Source organism: Centroberyx affinis, unplaced genomic scaffold (genome assembly GCF_046629955.1).
Source record: "Centroberyx affinis isolate AG114_WGS23_722 - 3 ecotype Tasmania unplaced genomic scaffold, CSIRO-AGI_Caff_v1 ptg003420l_1, whole genome shotgun sequence".
NCBI lineage: Eukaryota > Metazoa > Chordata > Actinopteri > Beryciformes > Berycidae > Centroberyx > Centroberyx affinis.
In genome coordinates this window covers 188,267-205,604 of record NW_027281396.1, presented here as the reverse complement: position 1 = coordinate 205,604, position 17,338 = coordinate 188,267, and the positions used below count along the sequence as shown (strand labels likewise).

Here is a 17,338-nt window from a genome sequence, read left to right as displayed (position 1 = left end):
AATAATAATAAAAAAAAGGATTATAAAAATTATATAAAAAAAAAAGGATTGAAAAAATGAGAAAAGGCCATTCAAAATAAAGTACACATTATTAATACTTGGTACATATTGAAATTCTGCCTGTTTGTTTTTTTCTGGGTGGGAGGATGTGGTTTAGGGGTGAGGACGAAGTGACACCAACTGCCGCTGTACAACCGTAATTTGAAACATTTGAGTGTATCGATGGTGTATGGACTGCACAGTAATGTTAAAGGCAGTTATGGTATTGAACAAAGTCCAAAAAAGCTTCTTAAACACCTCCCTGGTGCAAAAAAAACAGTGACTTGTGCACATTTGTAATAGAAACACAATCACTTTTTTTTTTTTTTTTTTAGTTGTTGTTTATGTGGTTGTGTTTGCTCTTGTGTTGTGGTTTTCGGTATGTTTTGTCTTAATTGTAGGTCTTTGTATTGTATAATTTTGTATTGTATCATTTTGTTACTGTTGAAAATAAAAAAATATTGAGCACAAAAAAAAAAGAAACATAATCACTTAGAGACAGAGAATTTTATATAAAATTTATATACAGTAAAATTTATATAAAAGAAGTCAAGAAAGCCAAATTTGAACTGGAAATTGAATCATTTTGACAGTGTAGCCCACACAAATACAACTATAAAATAGGTTAAAACAAATTATATACAAGTCTGACAGTGGAATTTGTTTAAAGAAGTGATTTTGCCAGCATATTCTCCTTAAGCAGTGCGCTCCAAAGCCTCGGGGCCCTACTAGTACGTTGACTCTTAAAGGTCCAATCAACTTTGGTTGGTTTGAGCCAGGAGGGCCCTCTTGAAGATGCCAGCGCTCTGTGTTATGAGAGGATGTTTTCAACTTCCTTTTGAGGTTTGTGACTTCCTATTATGTATGCTGTGTGGCTGGCGCTGAATACTGTGTGATATACAGTATAGTAACACGACAATCACCTCGGACCTGCCACAAACAAAGAAACAGGTGAGTACTATCTTTGCAAGTATATGTCTGCACAGTAGCGCTGGAGGTAAAAAGAAATCTGCCAATGGCAGGAGATAATTTCACTTGTTTCCACAAGTTTCACCTGTGCCAATATCTTGAAATAATGCAGATCAGTCCACTATCATGATGTCACTTCTGGGTGGAATTTTCTCACTCCGCTGGTAGATTTTCAACCTGCTCTAATAAAAGTAAGATCTGTGCGCTTTTGCTGAGTTCCCACCACCAGCGCAATACTCAGCAAATGATGGATCATTGGGCCAAACTAATTATTTTTCCACAAAGGGCTGGAAACTCTAGTGGTCTGTTTTTATTATTATAGTTTTCATCAGATATAAACATCTAAATCCTTAGAGCACTGGAGTTTTTTAGTTTTTTTTCCAAATCTCTGCAGCAGTGGCTTAAAAAGATATTGGGCAGCCACATAATTTCCAACCTGAGCACTTACATAATAGGCCATACTTTATGAGTTATGCTTAATGAATCACTTTCAAGTTATAATTAGAAATCATTGAATATTAGAGATGTTTTTGTAGCGTGTTGTGTCAACTCTTTAGAAGGGCTAAGTAAAGTCCAAGTGCATTGCAGAGAGGATGTGGGAAAGGTGAAAGATTGATAAGACTATGCTGCAATCTCAAATTCCCCTTTCAGAGATAACAAACAGCCCTCCAGTAGAGCTGCAGAAAGAGAGAGACGATTGTTGGGTTCTAACTTTATGGGGTTTCAGCTCTTTGACCACCTGGATAATCTGTTTATGGAAAACTAGTAAGTTCCATTCTCACAACGCAATATTTGTAATTTCTTCAGAGTAGGTATAAATGCATAATTGTCAGTGAAAGTTATGCAGTTATTGTATGGATTGAGGTAAAATCGTGGTGATCAATATTAACAGTGAATTGACTTTTACCTTAACGTCCCTTTCTCATCCATACCGCAAACGCATTGGCACCAGAGATTTCCTAGAGAGCAGTTCAGCTCATCTGGATTGACAGTCAGTTTATTGTCTAAATTGTCTGTGGTTTACTTCGTATTGCTCTGCTGCCTACTTACAGACAGGCCTTTCTTTCTATAATTGCTCTGATCTCTGCCTAGAAAACAGCTCCAGCATCCAGAAAATCAAAGTTTATTCAGTGTGAGCACTGCAGAAATGACTCAGTTATGTTCATCTCGCCTCTGTCTTTTTCTTGTTCTGATATAGCTGCATTGTGTTTGTGAGGCATCTGAAAATGTACCCCCGCTGAGCAGCCTAACTAGCCTGCACAAAAAAAAAATGAACTGTAATCATAGCATCAGGATAATCACAAATTTCAAATAATGCATTTTAAATGTCATGAACATACATTTAAACAAGTTAGCTGCCACCTGTTTCACTTCCCTTATTGGACATCACCATGTATCACGTTTCAGGCAGAAGCTGCGGTGTCCGCTGGCCACAGTGAAGCTCATAGTAATTTTCTATGCAAAAAATGATCAAACTTCATCTTGCTATTAAAACATCCATCATTTTTTGGACTAAAATATTTGTAGGGGAGTCAAACAAATTCGGAAGGGAACGGAAGCCTAAAAGAGCCTGGCGATGTCTATGCTTGCAAACATGGCAAACTGAAGTAATGCTTTAGTGGTGAGAATACTTTGAGAAAAATGAGCTCAATAGCCATAAATGCCCTCATCTCAAAATTAAACGTATGGTTACTGAAGGAGATAGCATAAGCTTCTGAATCATAGGCCTTTTTAATCATCTGTAACCACAGCTGATTAAGATATGTGATTGATGACCAAAACCTTCACTTTTAACCACTGAGCCCTGCCGCCATCTTGTAACTAGAGACATTTTAATAGAAATAATTTTCTCTCCACATTTCTGAAATTATTCCATTTAAAAATGCTCTTGTTCTTTTTGGACTGATGTTGCCTCTTGAAATTGAAAATTGCCTAGGTGTAATTTCACATAATTTCTGTTGTAGATCTCAGCAGTGTGCAGCGAAAGGTTAAGTTAAAGGACATATCATCAACTGAGCAGGGCATCAGGACTTTTTCCCTCAAGATGACAGCCTCCAGCCCTGTCTACTGTCCTCTCATCCAGAGGATGGCCAATTTCAGTGGTGTGCCGTCCAACTCCACAGCCAAGATCAGTGCCTTGGGTGGGTTTACAGTGTGCCTCCATGGCTTGGTCTCTTCAATTGGCATCCTGGAGAACATCCTCATCCTGGGAGTGGTGGGCTTCCATATCCGCCGCTCCATCATCAGCGTCTGGATCCTCAACCTTGCGGCCTCCGACCTGTTGGCCACTTCCTCCCTGCCCTTCTTCACCCTCTTCATGGCCCGCGGCGGCACCTGGACCTTGGGCACGACCTTCTGCCGCCTCCACTCCTCCATCTTCTTCCTCAACATGTTTGTCAGCGGCTTCCTGCTGGCGGCCATCTCTCTGGATCGCTGCCTGGTGGTGCTGAGACCCGTCTGGGCCCAGAACCACAGGAACGTCCGGCTGGTGGGGAAGGTATGTGGTCTGATCTGGGTCCTGGCTCTGCTCTGCACCATCCCCTTCTACCTGTTCCGTGACACCATTCGTCAACGCAGCGGGAAGATCCAGTGTTACTACAATTACGCTCAATTCCTCCCTCGTGGAAGCTTTGACCTGACGTCTGTGTGCGAACAGCGCCAGGAGGCCATGGCCCTCATGAAGCTGTTTCTAGCCTTCCTGATCCCCCTGATGGTCATCATCACCAGCTATGCGGCTGTTTCTGCCAGTTTGGCACGCCGAGGCTGCCGCCGCCCTTTCCGTTTTGTAAGGCTTGTGGTGGCTGTGGTTGTGAGTTTTGTGGTCTGCTGGGCTCCGTACCACCTCCTCAGTGTTATGGAGGTGCTGGTCCCTGATCGGTCGCCCTTACAGGGGTCTGTATCCCGCGCCCTGCCTATTGCGGCGAGCATCGCCTTCCTTAACAGTGTTCTCAACCCCATCCTGTATGTGTTCAGCTGTCCAGACCTGTGCAGTAAGATAAGACAGTCTCTGGGTGCGGTGATGGAGAGTGTCCTGGCGGAGGATCTTGGGGATCTGGCCCGGCGCCGCAGCACCGCTCACTCCTCTATCAGTACCAGCGAGGTCGTGCTGAAGGGGAGGCCGTCCCTCCCCACCTCGAGCCTGAGAGCAGAGGAAGAGCAGGAGCAAGGATGTCCCCACTCTGCTGTGGTCTACTGAGCTGAAAATGTCTTCCAAGTGTCACAGTACAACCATTTATTTACAACGCTATTGTGCTTACCTGTCTCAGATCACAACAGCATAAATGTTATTTTCCCAAGAAGATCTAGTCAGCATTATGTTCTGAATATTCACACCGAGGTTATACTTAGTATGCAGGTGAAAATTTGTAACTTGACTGTAGGAACTGATAAATTGATGACTGTAGTGCAACACACTGTACCACATTGTTATCTTGGCTGTGATGCTTGATGGATGTGTATTTGTTCATTTAAGATGCACAAGAATTCACTCAGGGGTTTGAACCAGCTGCATTGTTTGATAAGAGTTTAAACCACAGATGTGCGTGAGATGTGTCTCAGCAGACGTTATCTGGGTTGTATGAACTGATGCAAACATCATATCATTAAAATCTTGACATGGAGGATGTTGTTGCTGTCTTTACGATGCCACCCATTGTGCAGACAGGAGAAAAAAGACGTGTTGTATTTTCTACTGCACACCTGCTTGAATGTACCAATCATGTGATTCTAAAGCTGTGATGTCCATTTATGTAATGTCTGTACCTTTTTTTAAGTGCCATTTTTTTCTTATTATGAAAACAGAAACACAAATAAACAAAGTTAAAAAAAAAAATCTTGTTGCTGGTAGGCAGATGAAAGGCCTATTCTTAAGTTGCAGTATGGGCATTCAGATAAAATGCTGTCACCTCATTACTGGCTGTGTTTACATAGTGAATCATTTTTATTTTAGAAATTGACTGAGCTTTTGAAATGGAAGGAGAGACAGGGCTGTAGTCAAGACCACCTTAGTCAGCTGCAAGTCAATTCCAAGACCAGGTCCAGTCGATTTTGAGTCCAAAGGGGGTCGAGACCAAGTCAAGACTGAGACCAGAGCAAATATGAGTCCTATTCAACACCAAAATAAAACAGTGTACATGTCTTAATGTTAAAATAATGCTTACGGAGCTTATTAAGGATCAACAGAGATGTAGATCTATCTGCTGGAGCTCTGTACTATACCTTTCAACATCCAACTAATTAATGCTTGGATTTGACTAATCAATGCATAGAAGTTTGAGGACCATTACATACTATACACAGGTGTAATCCTGTAGTAATTGTGTGTAGTGCTGGGGAGAAAATAAACAAAGACTGATCAGGTGGAGAAAAACATATCTTTGAAAATGTTCCAATAATGGCTGAGACCAAGACAAGTCCTAGACATCACTACAATACAGAAAAGTGGTCTCAGAAAAGTACTACAACCCTGAGGACAGATGTACAGTATGTAACAGCAAAACATGAGATTAAACATGAGTTTGTAATCTTTGTAAACATTAGAGTGAAACAAGTGTATTTGCGTTAAAAAAAAAATTATAGGTAAAGTTTTCTGAAAATAAAAACACACATTCCATATACTGGTCAAACTCTTCAAAAACATATCTGAACATATCCCCAAATTTTGTAGATAGATGGTCAAATAAATTGCAGGTTGTATCTATATGATGGCTGTGCACTGAGCATCTCTACCTTGAAGCAGCAATGGGTATTATGCCAGACACAATCATAAAAGAGTGCACTTTGGTTATATATGAAACAAGAGATTTTCATATTTTTGGGAACTATTTTGAGTGTAGTGTAACAGTTCAAGTCTCAATCCCTTTATTGTGTTCTGTATGCTACACACCAGTGTTTCTCTGAGAACTGTATTCTTGTCAGGGTGGAAAAGCTGCTGAAACAGCATTTAGATGGGACACTAAAACTCTCCATCGAAAACCCAGACTAATGAAATTCTTTTAGGTGGGATGGCAGCTCTTTGAGGCATCCCACCTAGTCAGTGTTAGGGGAAACTCTGCTACACACATACATTTCCACTGGGTGGCACAATTGCATCTCTTTTGCTATGATTGAATAACAAGGGGAGTCTGTTCCGTGAGCAAAGAGTTCAAGAAGAAGATGTGACTGAAAAACAGCCTTTCTCGCTCTCGCTCTCCCTCTCCCTCTCCCTCAGTTATAACCAATTCATATTCCTTGAAGGTCTCTTCCAGTCACAGTCTCCCCCTGAGTGTCTTTGTGAGCTCTGGGGTTGAGGGTGACCGGTTTACGGGTGCTGGGCCCCTTTCCCACGCAGGGCAGGGACCTCCGCAGCTCCAGCCGGGCGTCGGGGCACAGGAAGATGTAGAAGAGTGGATCCAGCAGGGTGTTGAGGCTGGTCAGGCCGTAGCACAGTCGGTAGGTAAGGAAAATGGAACGCTCCAGTCCACACGGCTCGTCGGTCAGCAGCAGGGACACAAACCTGTAACCCCCCACCAGGTGGTAGGGTCCGAAGACCACGATGAAGTTGACGGTGATGACGACCAGGATGCCCACGATTTTGTGTCGCTCGTGGTCGGAGACGGAGGGCGATCGTTGGAGCGTCACCCCGATGTGGGCCGAGGTGTAGCTGAGGGGAGGAAGCAGAGATGCGGAAGAGAACATGGTGTGTTATACACTGCATGTACAAAATATTAGGGAAGACTTTTAAGTACACTGATGAGGTGAATCCAGATGAAAGCCATTATCCCTTATTGATTCCCCTTATTAAATCTCTACCGGTCACAAAGGAGGAGATGTATATAGAGAGAAGCAGACGAGTTAGAGAAGGGACAGCTAACGTGTGGATTGTACAAAAGGGGCTACAAGTCAAAATCAGGAAGATGTCCCTAATATTTTGTAAATTCAGTGTAGTTGGAAACAGTAACTCTTTATTTCTTGTCACAGTGCTAGGAGTAATTTTGCTTTTGGCTCCATGCACACAGTTTTAGTCCAAATTTTGTTTCTGCTGCAAGTTGCAACTCTAAAATTGTTGTTCTAGGGAAACATTTTCTAAATTGTTTGCCTGCTTCTTAATTTAATTTTACATTATTTTCTAGCAATGATGGAAATGTTCTTGCCGACGTGTCCCTCCCAAGGTCAAGGTCAAGGTAAACTTTATTATCCCAGATGGGGAAATTCAGGTGGTCAAGGTGCAAAAGTACACAAAGCAGTCATAAAACCAAATATAAATACAACTATACAAACACTCCCTTTTGAACACTGCTGAATAAATATAGGGGAAACACTGGATCACTTACATCAGTTAGACATGAAAGAAACCGTCTAAAGTGTGGTGCATTGGAGAATAAAAGTTTGAACACAGGACCACACAGACACAACACAATATTCTATGTAATAGAGCAGAACAAAATAGAATAGAATAGCCTAGAATTGCCTAACTGGGGAACTTGGGGTGAACTCACCCCAGTATAGCACAGGGCAGCAGGAAGCCGAGGGCCACGGTGGCGATCTTGAAGTGGGCGTATCTGGGGCTGACGGGGTACTGCTCCAGACACAGCAGCCTGTCGGAGTCAAACACCGAGGGCAGCAGCCCACACAGGCAGAACAGGAAGGTGAGGGTCCACACTGCCACTCCCGACACTGCCGCCACCCGCACGGTCCGCACCCCACGGCTGCTCAGCGGGTACACGATGGCCAGGCAGCGGTCCAGCGCTATCAGGCACAGGAACATGACGCTGGCGTAGACGTTGACGTAAAACACGTAGCCCACCAGCTCGCAGGCCGGCCGGCCGTAGGGCCAGCGGTGCGCGCCCTGGAGGTAGAGGATCCACAGCGGCAGGGTGAGCAGCTGGAGGAGGTCGGACAGCAGCAGGTTGAGGATGTAGACCAGCTGGCAGCCACCCCCGCCCGAGCGTCCCAGTTGGTACAATCCCCAGAGAGACAACAGGTTGCTGGGGAGACCCAATGAGAAGATCAGGCCGTAGATGTAGGTCAGGCCAACTGTGTCGGTGTCCAAGGGGAGGTTGCAGCTGTCATTGGACATGTCTCTGCTGGTCAAACACCTTACATGGGAATCCAAAATTGCCTTCACTCAGACAAGAGCTGATACTCACAGATGGTGTGGGAATGCCCATTCATTCACACAAGCAAAAGAAAAAAATTGTCAATAGGTGTTTTCAGGTACATTAGTCTACTAATCGCAATTTATCCATAGTGTAATATTCATAAATGCTGGCTTCTGTAGGAAAAGGTAAGGTTCAGCTTTTGTGCCGTCAGTCAATGGGTCTTCAAATGATCCTGGATCCATCAGAGAAATCAAACACCTGGAAAGCTGATAGCATAAAAAAATTCTCTTCAGTTCTGAGCATCACATAGCTGGAATATCAACAGGTGCATGAGAAACTAAGCCTTTTAAACCACAGTCAAGCAAACTCTCTCCAAGTTTTTTCACTCACCTCTCACGGCTCTGAAATGGACAGAGAGTTTGTTCCAGAAAACTGCGCTCCCCGCTCTGCAGCTGGCTGACCTGTGCCTGAGAAGTGTTGTCACGTTGGGAACACGGCGTCTTAACCGGGCCTTGTCTATTCTGTGATCGTTTCCTCCACAGGAAACCCACTTCTTCAGTTTTAAAGGCAACATCCTGAGGCAGGAGAACGCCTTTCTACCCCAGAACAAAAACACCGCACTCTCTCTCTCTCTCTCTGTCTCTCTATAACTCTCGCTCTCTATCTCCAGTACAGGACAGGATGACTGAGAAGGACAGGGGCTGTTGTGAGGGGAGGAACTGATGAAGAGTGACCACTAATGCCCTACAGATCATTCTGGCCACGTGCCATTTAACACATTAACCCTCTACTAAACCATGTTTTAACATCAAACATGATTATTCACATTATTTCACTAGTTATTTTTTGTTTTCATTTAGCAGTTTTAGGTGTGTTATTTCCTATAAGTGAATGAGAAATTCAATCAATTCTGCTTGTCCCACCCCAACTTGTTAAATATGTTGATATTGTTGTATGTGTGTGTGCGCGTGTGTGCGCGTGTGTGTGTGTGTGCATATATGTGGGAATGTGTGTGCACGTGTGGATGGGTGCTGGAGTTACTGAGTTTTAAATGTGTTTTTAGTTGTTTTTCTCCCTCTGTTGCATTGTTTCATTGCAGATGTTTCATTAAAGACTAGATGGCACTCAGTAGAGCACACCTCCCCCACTGCTATATGACTGTCAACTGACAACCAGTTCCACATATCAGATTTTCACCAAAAGTTAATCATTTCTTCCATGCCACATTACCAACTTGTTTCACATTTTCATGACTGGACCTGAAATGGGACATGAGATATGCTTGTTCAAATTCTAGCCACTTTTAAGCCTTTTGTCCCATTATCACAACACCATGTGGTGAATCAGCTCTATATCTATTCAGTTTCTATTAGGGCTGCCCTTCTGCCACTGTACCAGGTTTGGGAAAAATTGTCAGGGCGGTTATGTTTAAACCAGTAATGAGCTCTACAGTGCCCCCATGTTGTTTGATTGGGCCAATAATGGAGGGTTTGCCTCTTTTGTCTGCTGAGAGACACACCAAGTTTGATGGTGTTGCATGAATCCGTTCTGAAGTTATATGCGTTTTTTATGAGAAGCCACAACCACTGCCACACACCCCTTTGGCCAATCGGTGTGAAAAGTTAATCAGTTCTTCCTTGCACCATGACCAAACTTTCCCCAAAGTTTCATGCAAATCCGTTCCTAACTTTTGGAGTCATCCTGCTAACAGACAAACAGAGAGAGAAATGTGGAAAGAAAAAGAATGTGAGAAAAGATAAAATGCCAAGGAAGGTGAAGAGAAGGCAAAGGCAGATTGAAAAATCATTAAACGGTCTGTTGCTGCATTCACAGAAATGTTTGATTTGGTGTGGGCTGATAACACTGGTATAGAACTGGTAGAGAACGGTCACACCCACTCTACATCAGCTCCCTCTTGCAGGGGCTCCACCCTTAAATCTCGAGCCACCCTCCCCACATGGCACACATCATCTGTCCAAGATTTTAAAATGCACTTAGCTAATCTTGATCAATCAGGTCTTTCTGAAAAACCATGCAAGTCCTCTATGTTGCCCAACCAGGTTACCAAAAACAACAACCAAAAGGTCAACAACAATGCCCAAACCAATGCGACCGTCGTCAAGACAAATGTCACTGCTGTACCAAAACAGTCCATTGGGCAAAAGACTGTGGACAAAAACACAAACTACAGTCTGGCTTCCAACAACAGCAACCTAACTCAGTGCCTTCTGCCCCCCCTCAAACTAAACGGTCCATCCATCAGCACCTAGAGGACCAAATCAAGCATAGGGGCCCAACAGCATCCACTCCGCTAGTACAAGGTTCACTGATTAAACTCTCTAATACACCAGAAGAAAAACCTGTCACAGAGGCTGTAATGGGTAATTCTTGTATTAGATTTTAGTTGATTCTGGCGCATTCATGTGCATTTATTAATTTCTTAATTTTCTCTATCAGGGGTGAAAACATAACCCCTGTCCAAGGGGAGGTAAATGTCAACCCAGTTTGTTAAATATGCGTGCATGCCTGATTTGTTACTTGTTTGTGTGTGTGTGTGTGTGTGTGTGTGGGTGTGTTTGTGTGTGTGTGGGAGAGGCGATTGACAACCCAAGATTAGGACCAAACAAGAAAGAGCAGACAAACATAGAGTTCAACAGAACTGGACACAAAGTGTACCGATTTTTCTCCAATAAAATTAGATCAGTCTATAGGTTGCAAAAAAAGGATTTATTAAAATTGATTTCACAAAAAAATATTTTTCCTCAGCTGAAAAACATTGATCTCATTAAAAGAATAGTTCACCCAAAACATGAAGTTTGTTAGTCCATATAACACACCTGGACCTTGCCAACACAACTTTGTAGCATCGTTCTTCGAAAAAAAATTAAGTCAAGAGCTGTATGGAGTAATTTTATGGATATTTTCTGTTCTTTTTCTGCTCTTTTCGGAACTCTAAAGATCGATCCCCAAAGACTTTGTTAGACTTTTATGGACTAACAAACTTCATCCGGTGTTTCAACTGGCATGATGACTGAATTTACATTATTGGGTGAACTATTCCTTTAAAACAGTCCTCTCTGTGGACATTGCATGTGGGCAATTTACCCAGAGTGAACTTTGCGCAGGCACTGGAGGAAAAAAAATGCACAATTGAAATTGTTTGGGGAAGAATGGGTATGTTGAGACAATGGGTGTTAGGCAGTATTTTTACAACATGGTTTCAAAGGGAGGAGGGTCTAATCACTCATTGTGTGTTTCCTTAAAAATATCTCCAATCTGAGGTTTGATGAATAATCCAAGGTGAAGTTTACCCTGTGGGCAAATCAACTGAACAGAATTTTCCACCAGTTTTATTGAATTTCATGGAGATATTACATTGTTTCTAATGCTGTAGATGTGCTGCCTTTCTCGTGCTTTTTTACTATCACCACATGTGTATATTAGTCTCTGATTTATTTTTGTGAGTTATTTTTGTGATATCTTATTACAAAATGAACAGTTATATTTATGTTCATGTTTTAATTGTAACACAATAATAAGCAGCATTCTGAGTTTTTACTCAACTTTCGTCTTCCTCCTGCATCTCCGGCAGCAGAGCAGGCTACAGACAGCGACTGAAGCCCAGAGAAAGGCCCCGCTGAGGGCCACGAGCAGCACTGCCACATCCAGGCTATGGTAGGAGTACCAGGGCATGCTAAAAGCTGCAGAGCGCAGGTGGGCTGCTCCTTTGTTCCTGATAACATACTCAATCCAAAAGATGGCGGTGTCCATTGGGGACAGTGGTCGGTCGTGGTGCAGCCGGGAGAGTCGCTGCATGTTGTGGCGGTAGGAAGGAGTCTCCAGGATGTCCCTTAGGGCCCCCAGGAAATTCTCTCTGGTGAGTGAGCTGGCCTCCACCACCCGTGCTGCTCCACGCACCTTCAGCCGGATTAGGTTGTCAAACTGGTCAAAGAGGAGTGGTAGGCCCAGAACAGGAACACCGTGGTAGATGGCCTCATACACGCCGTTGGTGCCTCCGTGGGCCACAAAGGCACGAGTCTTGGGGTGTCCCAGGAGGTCGTTCTGAGGCAGCCAGTTCACCAGCAGGGTGTTGTTCCCCAGGGATGAAGGCCTCTGACCCGGGTACCTCCACACCACCTTCTGAGGGAGCTGAGCAAAAGCTGCGGCGATGGCCTCTGTGACCTCCCTGGGTAAGGCCGACACCAACGTCCCCAGAGACATCACCACCACCCCATGCTCCCCAGAGCTCTGCATGAAGGCCTCCAGCTCAGCAGGGAGGGGCCGGGCCTTACTGCACTGGAAACCTGCTATGTAGACCACATTGGGCATGGTGGGCCGGGGGAACTCAAAGACAAAGTCCGCCCTCACCAGCCAGATATCAGCTGAGTGCTGCAAGGAGAGGAAGTCAGTTCCAGGGGGAAAGTGGCGCTGCAGCAGATCTGAGTAGTCACGATTGATGTAAACGTACTGTTCATAAACACTATAAAGGTAATGCAACATGTTCTTTGTCCTTTCCAGAAAGTCCATCTGATCATGAAGTTCTGTACCTGACACAGGGACATAGGAGAGAGGAGAGGGAGCCATGCTGAAATGGCTTTCTCCATTATTGATCCAGCGCACATTGAAGACCATTGGCAGCTGGAGGTAACTACCCAGAAGGACCCCTATAGGCAGACCAGGGTCAGTTAACATTAAGTCATATTTGGCATCTTGCAGCATCTTCATAAAAACAGGGTCATCAAACATTGTGGCAGCCGCTCTGGCACAGATATCATGGCCCTTGTCCAGCATGGACGTAATCTCAAACTGTTGGCAGAAGGAGCGCATGAAATTTGGCAACTTGCGGCATTCCATAACCCTTTTCAGCATGTGATTGTAGAAGTCCAAATCCGCCTCATCCTCCAGCATGCGCACATGAACAGAAGTATAGAAAGAAGAGTTATTACGGATGTACCAGCTCTTGGCAGAGTGTAGCACAGTGATGCTGTGGCCTCTGGAGTGCAGCTCTCTGAGGAGCACCTCCATGTTGATCCAGTGGCTGCCATCGACGGGCACTACCACAATCCTGCTGCCATCGCAACAAGTGGGTCTGTGCGACAGGAAGCAGAGTGCAAACAGGAATAGAGGGATCACGCTTGACATTTCCTGGGAGAGAACAAAACAACAGATAGGGGGTGGATTTAATTTGATTTGTAAACTTGTAAATACACAGTAACACTTCACATTAAGTATATAATATAGCCTTCGTAATGCCTGAATAAGAGCTTTATAATAGCTACATAACATGAATTTAACCCTTATGTCAGCTCACCTCGTGCTCATGTAATGCTAATGCCATTTGAAAAAAACAATCCCATAATCCTGTACTGGGCTTTCACTTAGCCATGAAAATATGTGTTATGAAGCTGTTTTTCAGACATTTTATGCTGTTTGTTGAACGCGCCACCCCTTTGTTTTACCATCCTTTCAATTTGGTTCTCCTCCTCTTTTTTTGTGCTAACAGTCTAAATTCAGCCAGGGAGCTAGCTTATTAGCCACCTTATTAGCTAGTGATTGTTGAATGGTACTTATTTCCTATTGCAGCCAAGGTTAACTTAACTCACAATAGTAGTAGGCCTATATTTTGTAGCATAGAGAATATTGTGCCAGAGAAAAGTTCTTATCATTGGTGTAACAATGCAAAGTCATTAGATTCAATAGAAAAGTGTAAGCTGCACTATGGTTATGATACAACACACACACACACACACACACACACACACACAGAGGAGAGAGAGAGATGATTAAGGTCAGCATGCCCTCTGGAAATAACTTATATAGCACTTAAAAACAGAGTTACAAAGCGCTTCAAAGGAATAGAGAAGTAGTAATAGTAGGAGGAAAAGATACATGACAAAGTACAATACATAATGCAAAGTTAAAAAACAGCAGAAAATGATGATAAATAAGCAACATTCAATAAGCAAGAAAAAAAAAATGAGTTACAGTCCGTTATAGACAAGACCTTGGTGAATTTCTACTTATAAAAATGCTGTTTTTCATGCTGAGATTATTCGAGTAGCCAGCTTGGTGAAATATTAATATGCCATTTCTCACACGGTAACCAAGGACAACCATGGACAAGAAACATCCACAATGATATTCATACAAGGGTTGGCTGCAATATCAGTGGCATTTCAATTCACCAATGTGTAATGCTTTTGGGAACAGCGTCACAAAATGAAGAACCACAATATTCAAGGAGCAGCTAGGCCTATATAAAAAGTTGGACTAATATGTTTTTCTGCAAGTCAAACATCCACTTTCTGATAGAATGTTAATGGAAAATGGATACTTGAAAAAACAGACATCACTGTGTTCAAAAGGCACCCATTTCGAGGAATGACTCCCACATATTAGGGCTGATTCACTCTTTAGGGAAAGTTAATGGGGAGAATTCAGAATGACAACATGTCCAATACATACCAGCAAAAGACTGAACCAAACCTTTTTTCTAACACTGTTTTTGTGGCGAGACATAAATGTACATGAAAGGTGTTTAGTTAAAAATAGAGTGAATTGCGGTCTCACCTTGTTCCTTCTGTGTCATCTGTGTCAAAATCCCAAGGTTGGGCTTGAATTCCAGGTGCTATATGGGCTACATATAGACCAAGACACTATGTTCGTTCATGTGTTTCCACATAGCTTGCTTTTACACACAGGCCTTGCTCTACTTGGTCAAAGTCCAGTTTGAGGATTATGGCTGACTCATAACCAGGTCTAAGTGGCATAACTCAGAGAAAAGGTCACACTAGTAGATAATAATAGGGTCGTAGTAGAATATGTTACTCTGTGTACAAAAGTGTTTAAAATGTTTGGAACACCTTCCTATCCATGTCTAAATTGTCTCATGGCTTGGAAACCTATTTCCTGCCCTTCATCACTCATCAATTCATACCTCAGAAATGGATTTAATAGGTTAAATCATTAAGGCATACTATAGCTATTGCATGGATGCAAGTGGTGGGTATTGTATGGAAATAGTGGTGTTCCTAATATTTTGCCCGCTTAGTGTATTGTTTAGTCTCATTACATTGTTGCCTTGTTTGATAAAACCACCTTGAATAAAAGCCTAAACATCAGAAGTGCTGAAAGATGTCACAGTTTATGTTTAAGCTGACTACAGGAACATTTCATTGATTGAAGTAAAAATGCTGCATGCAAGACTATACTTGTCCTATGATGCAAAACTATGCACTGACTGTGCTGTGGGAAGAGGGAAGGAGAGGAAAGAAAGAGTGAGCGAGGACTGACAGGCTGCATTCACTCTACAGGCCTTCATGCTCAATTCTGAATTGCTGCTCATTTCTGATTTTTTTGGATGACTGGTCATATCTAGTCTATGATGTAACCCATATCTGATACCAATATAAACTGACAGGGATGTCGAAAAGACAGAGTGGTGTGCAGAGGAACAAAAACAATAGACAGCTCAGATCCATTTTGTCCTCCATGCTAACACTGGCTCAGCCAAGCTGCTGCGGGTGCTAAAATTATGACAATTGTGAATGACATAGATTTACTCACTGACAAATTCTAATTGCAGCATTCAAATACAAGTCACATGTCGGTTTGCATGCCTCAGATGTCCGTGGTACAGATCAAAAATGTAAAAATGTGACTCCATGCAGCTTTTTGTCATTCACACTGATCGGAAAACATCAGCTACAGTGTGAACGTAGCCAAAGAGCATTGGAGGGGAGTGGCGGGGAAAGAAGGAAGGAGCGAGGGAGGGAGGAAACGGCAAGGTCACAGTGGAGGGAAAATAAAGTGAGCTGGGGGTGATTACAATAACAGCACGAGTCACTGCTGAACAGCCATATCAGCGAGCCACAGCCTTCCCCTCCTCTCTCCTCTCCCTCTGTGGAGTTATGTAAACCCGGGCTGTGGAACAACAGAACCTCAAAGTAACAGTGGACCGCAGGGAGGAGGCCACCCTGCTTCACATTCAGTAGTCATGACTGGAGTGGCTCTAGAGACCATATATTTATGCATTTACCAGGGCTGTACCTCATTGAGCTTTGACACAAACACACCACACACACAATAAATTGCATCCTAGGTTTAAATACTAAATAGCTGCAGCATGTATATATTGAAATTACATTGAATGTTACAGAAATTTCACTTTCTCCAGTTTGTATGTATAACGGCTTTGCAGTTGCCTCACACATCTCCTAGCAATCACGTTAGGCGCCATCATGGAGGTGCATTGGAGAATTGGCTCGGCCCATATAATGACTAAATATATAACAACCACGCTAGAAAGAGATATACCTGAAAAAAGGTGCTGAGGTGTGTGTGTAGGGCAATATATTTGTTACAAAAAGTGCTGGAAATGGCCAGATTTTCTAGGGGGGGGGACCCTACATGGAGATCCCAGGTACTATCATACAGAAAACCAATATTTCTATATCAAAAAGAAAACTCTTCACAGACCGTCCCTACTTCTGTAAAAGGTTTTATGCATTTTGCCCTCTTTGACTTCTGCCACATCACTGTGAACTTTACAACTAGATAGATATGAAGCTCACCCCATTGACCTGTTTCTGAAAATTCACTATCTCTCTGAATACTTTTTGTGCAGTGAATCTGAAATCTCTCATAAAAGCACCTATTGGGCTGTGCAGTGATGTGCATGGGTACACACTCACACACGCACACACACACACCTGTTAATCTACTTTCTATCTGCTTCTATCTGTTCTTGACTTATACAAGTATATATTACGTGTGTTCCTCTTGTATCAGGCACTGCCCATTGCTGCAGCCAGTAAGAAGATTCTTCCAGATTTTTGATTGTAGCTAGATTGCAAAATGTCAATTATTCATCTGGTTTGAATTTAGAATTGCTTTATAAATTCCATACTCAGAAAAATAAACAAAGTGCTGATTACCGTATTTCTTTTAATAGTGGCCGGTAGTGAATTAAAAGCCTGGTTGACATGAACAAATAAAGGCCAGCCCCAAATACAGGCCGGGGAAAAAACACAAAGGAAAAAACAACAGTGGATACCGGTAAACTCCGGGTGCCTGTAATGTAACTGTAGTTTGTAGTAACGTACAAGTGCCACAAGATGGCAGTACATTTGAAGTACCATATGGGACCCGTGCAAGTGTCAGTGACTGAATTTTCCACAACACCCATGCCACCACAGAGAGCGAACATGGCACCCACCAGACGGAAATTTGATGTCAAATTCAAAGAGAGA

The 17,338-nt window shown here is 43.0% G+C and overlaps 3 protein-coding genes across 4 annotated transcripts; 1 reads left to right on the top strand and 2 right to left on the bottom strand.

The window, feature by feature from the left end:
* The first annotated feature begins 933 nt into the window (after positions 1 to 933).
* Positions 934 to 4,811, top strand: LOC139660923 (prostaglandin D2 receptor 2-like). Of its 2 annotated transcripts, none has more exons than XM_071539205.1 (2): positions 934 to 990; positions 2,973 to 4,811. In XM_071539205.1, exon 2 carries the CDS (start codon positions 3,053 to 3,055, stop codon positions 4,202 to 4,204), a length of 1,152 nt encoding a protein of 383 aa, XP_071395306.1. In that variant the 5' UTR covers positions 934 to 990; positions 2,973 to 3,052; the 3' UTR covers positions 4,205 to 4,811. The 2 variants fall into 2 exon arrangements, with proteins under 2 accessions (XP_071395306.1, XP_071395304.1); XM_071539203.1 differs by lacking the exon at positions 934 to 990 and adding an exon at positions 1,673 to 1,773.
* Positions 4,812 to 4,970: 159 nt separating this feature from the next.
* LOC139660899 (probable G-protein coupled receptor 132) lies at positions 4,971 to 8,349 on the bottom strand. The gene is made up of 2 exons (XM_071539169.1): positions 7,485 to 8,349; positions 4,971 to 6,649 (listed from the first exon to the last, which is right to left on the bottom strand). The coding sequence occupies exons 1-2, from the start codon at positions 8,063 to 8,065 to the stop codon at positions 6,229 to 6,231; spliced, it is 1,002 nt and encodes a 333-aa protein (XP_071395270.1). The 5' UTR covers positions 8,066 to 8,349; the 3' UTR covers positions 4,971 to 6,228.
* Positions 8,350 to 10,871: 2,522 nt separating this feature from the next.
* ugt5g1 (UDP glucuronosyltransferase 5 family, polypeptide G1) lies at positions 10,872 to 15,767 on the bottom strand. Its single transcript, XM_071539168.1, has 2 exons — positions 15,654 to 15,767; positions 10,872 to 13,232 (listed from the first exon to the last, which is right to left on the bottom strand). Exon 2 carries the CDS (start codon positions 13,227 to 13,229, stop codon positions 11,643 to 11,645), a length of 1,587 nt encoding a protein of 528 aa, XP_071395269.1. The 5' UTR covers positions 13,230 to 13,232; positions 15,654 to 15,767; the 3' UTR covers positions 10,872 to 11,642.
* Between the last annotated feature and the right edge of the window lie 1,571 nt (positions 15,768 to 17,338).

Excerpts from the sequence above, each read along its gene's own strand:
- LOC139660923 (XM_071539205.1), top strand. The coding sequence starts at position 3,053 with ATGACAGCCTCCAGCCCTGTCTACTGTCCTCTCATCCAGAGGATGGCC.
- ugt5g1 (XM_071539168.1), bottom strand. The coding sequence starts at position 13,229 with ATGTCAAGCGTGATCCCTCTATTCCTGTTTGCACTCTGCTTCCTGTCG.
- LOC139660899 (XM_071539169.1), bottom strand. The coding sequence starts at position 8,065 with ATGTCCAATGACAGCTGCAACCTCCCCTTGGACACCGACACAGTTGGC. Across the intron at positions 6,650-7,484 it reads CTGCCCTGTGCTATACTGGG|CTACACCTCGGCCCACATCG; the intron begins GTGAGTTCACCC and ends TCCTCCCCTCAG.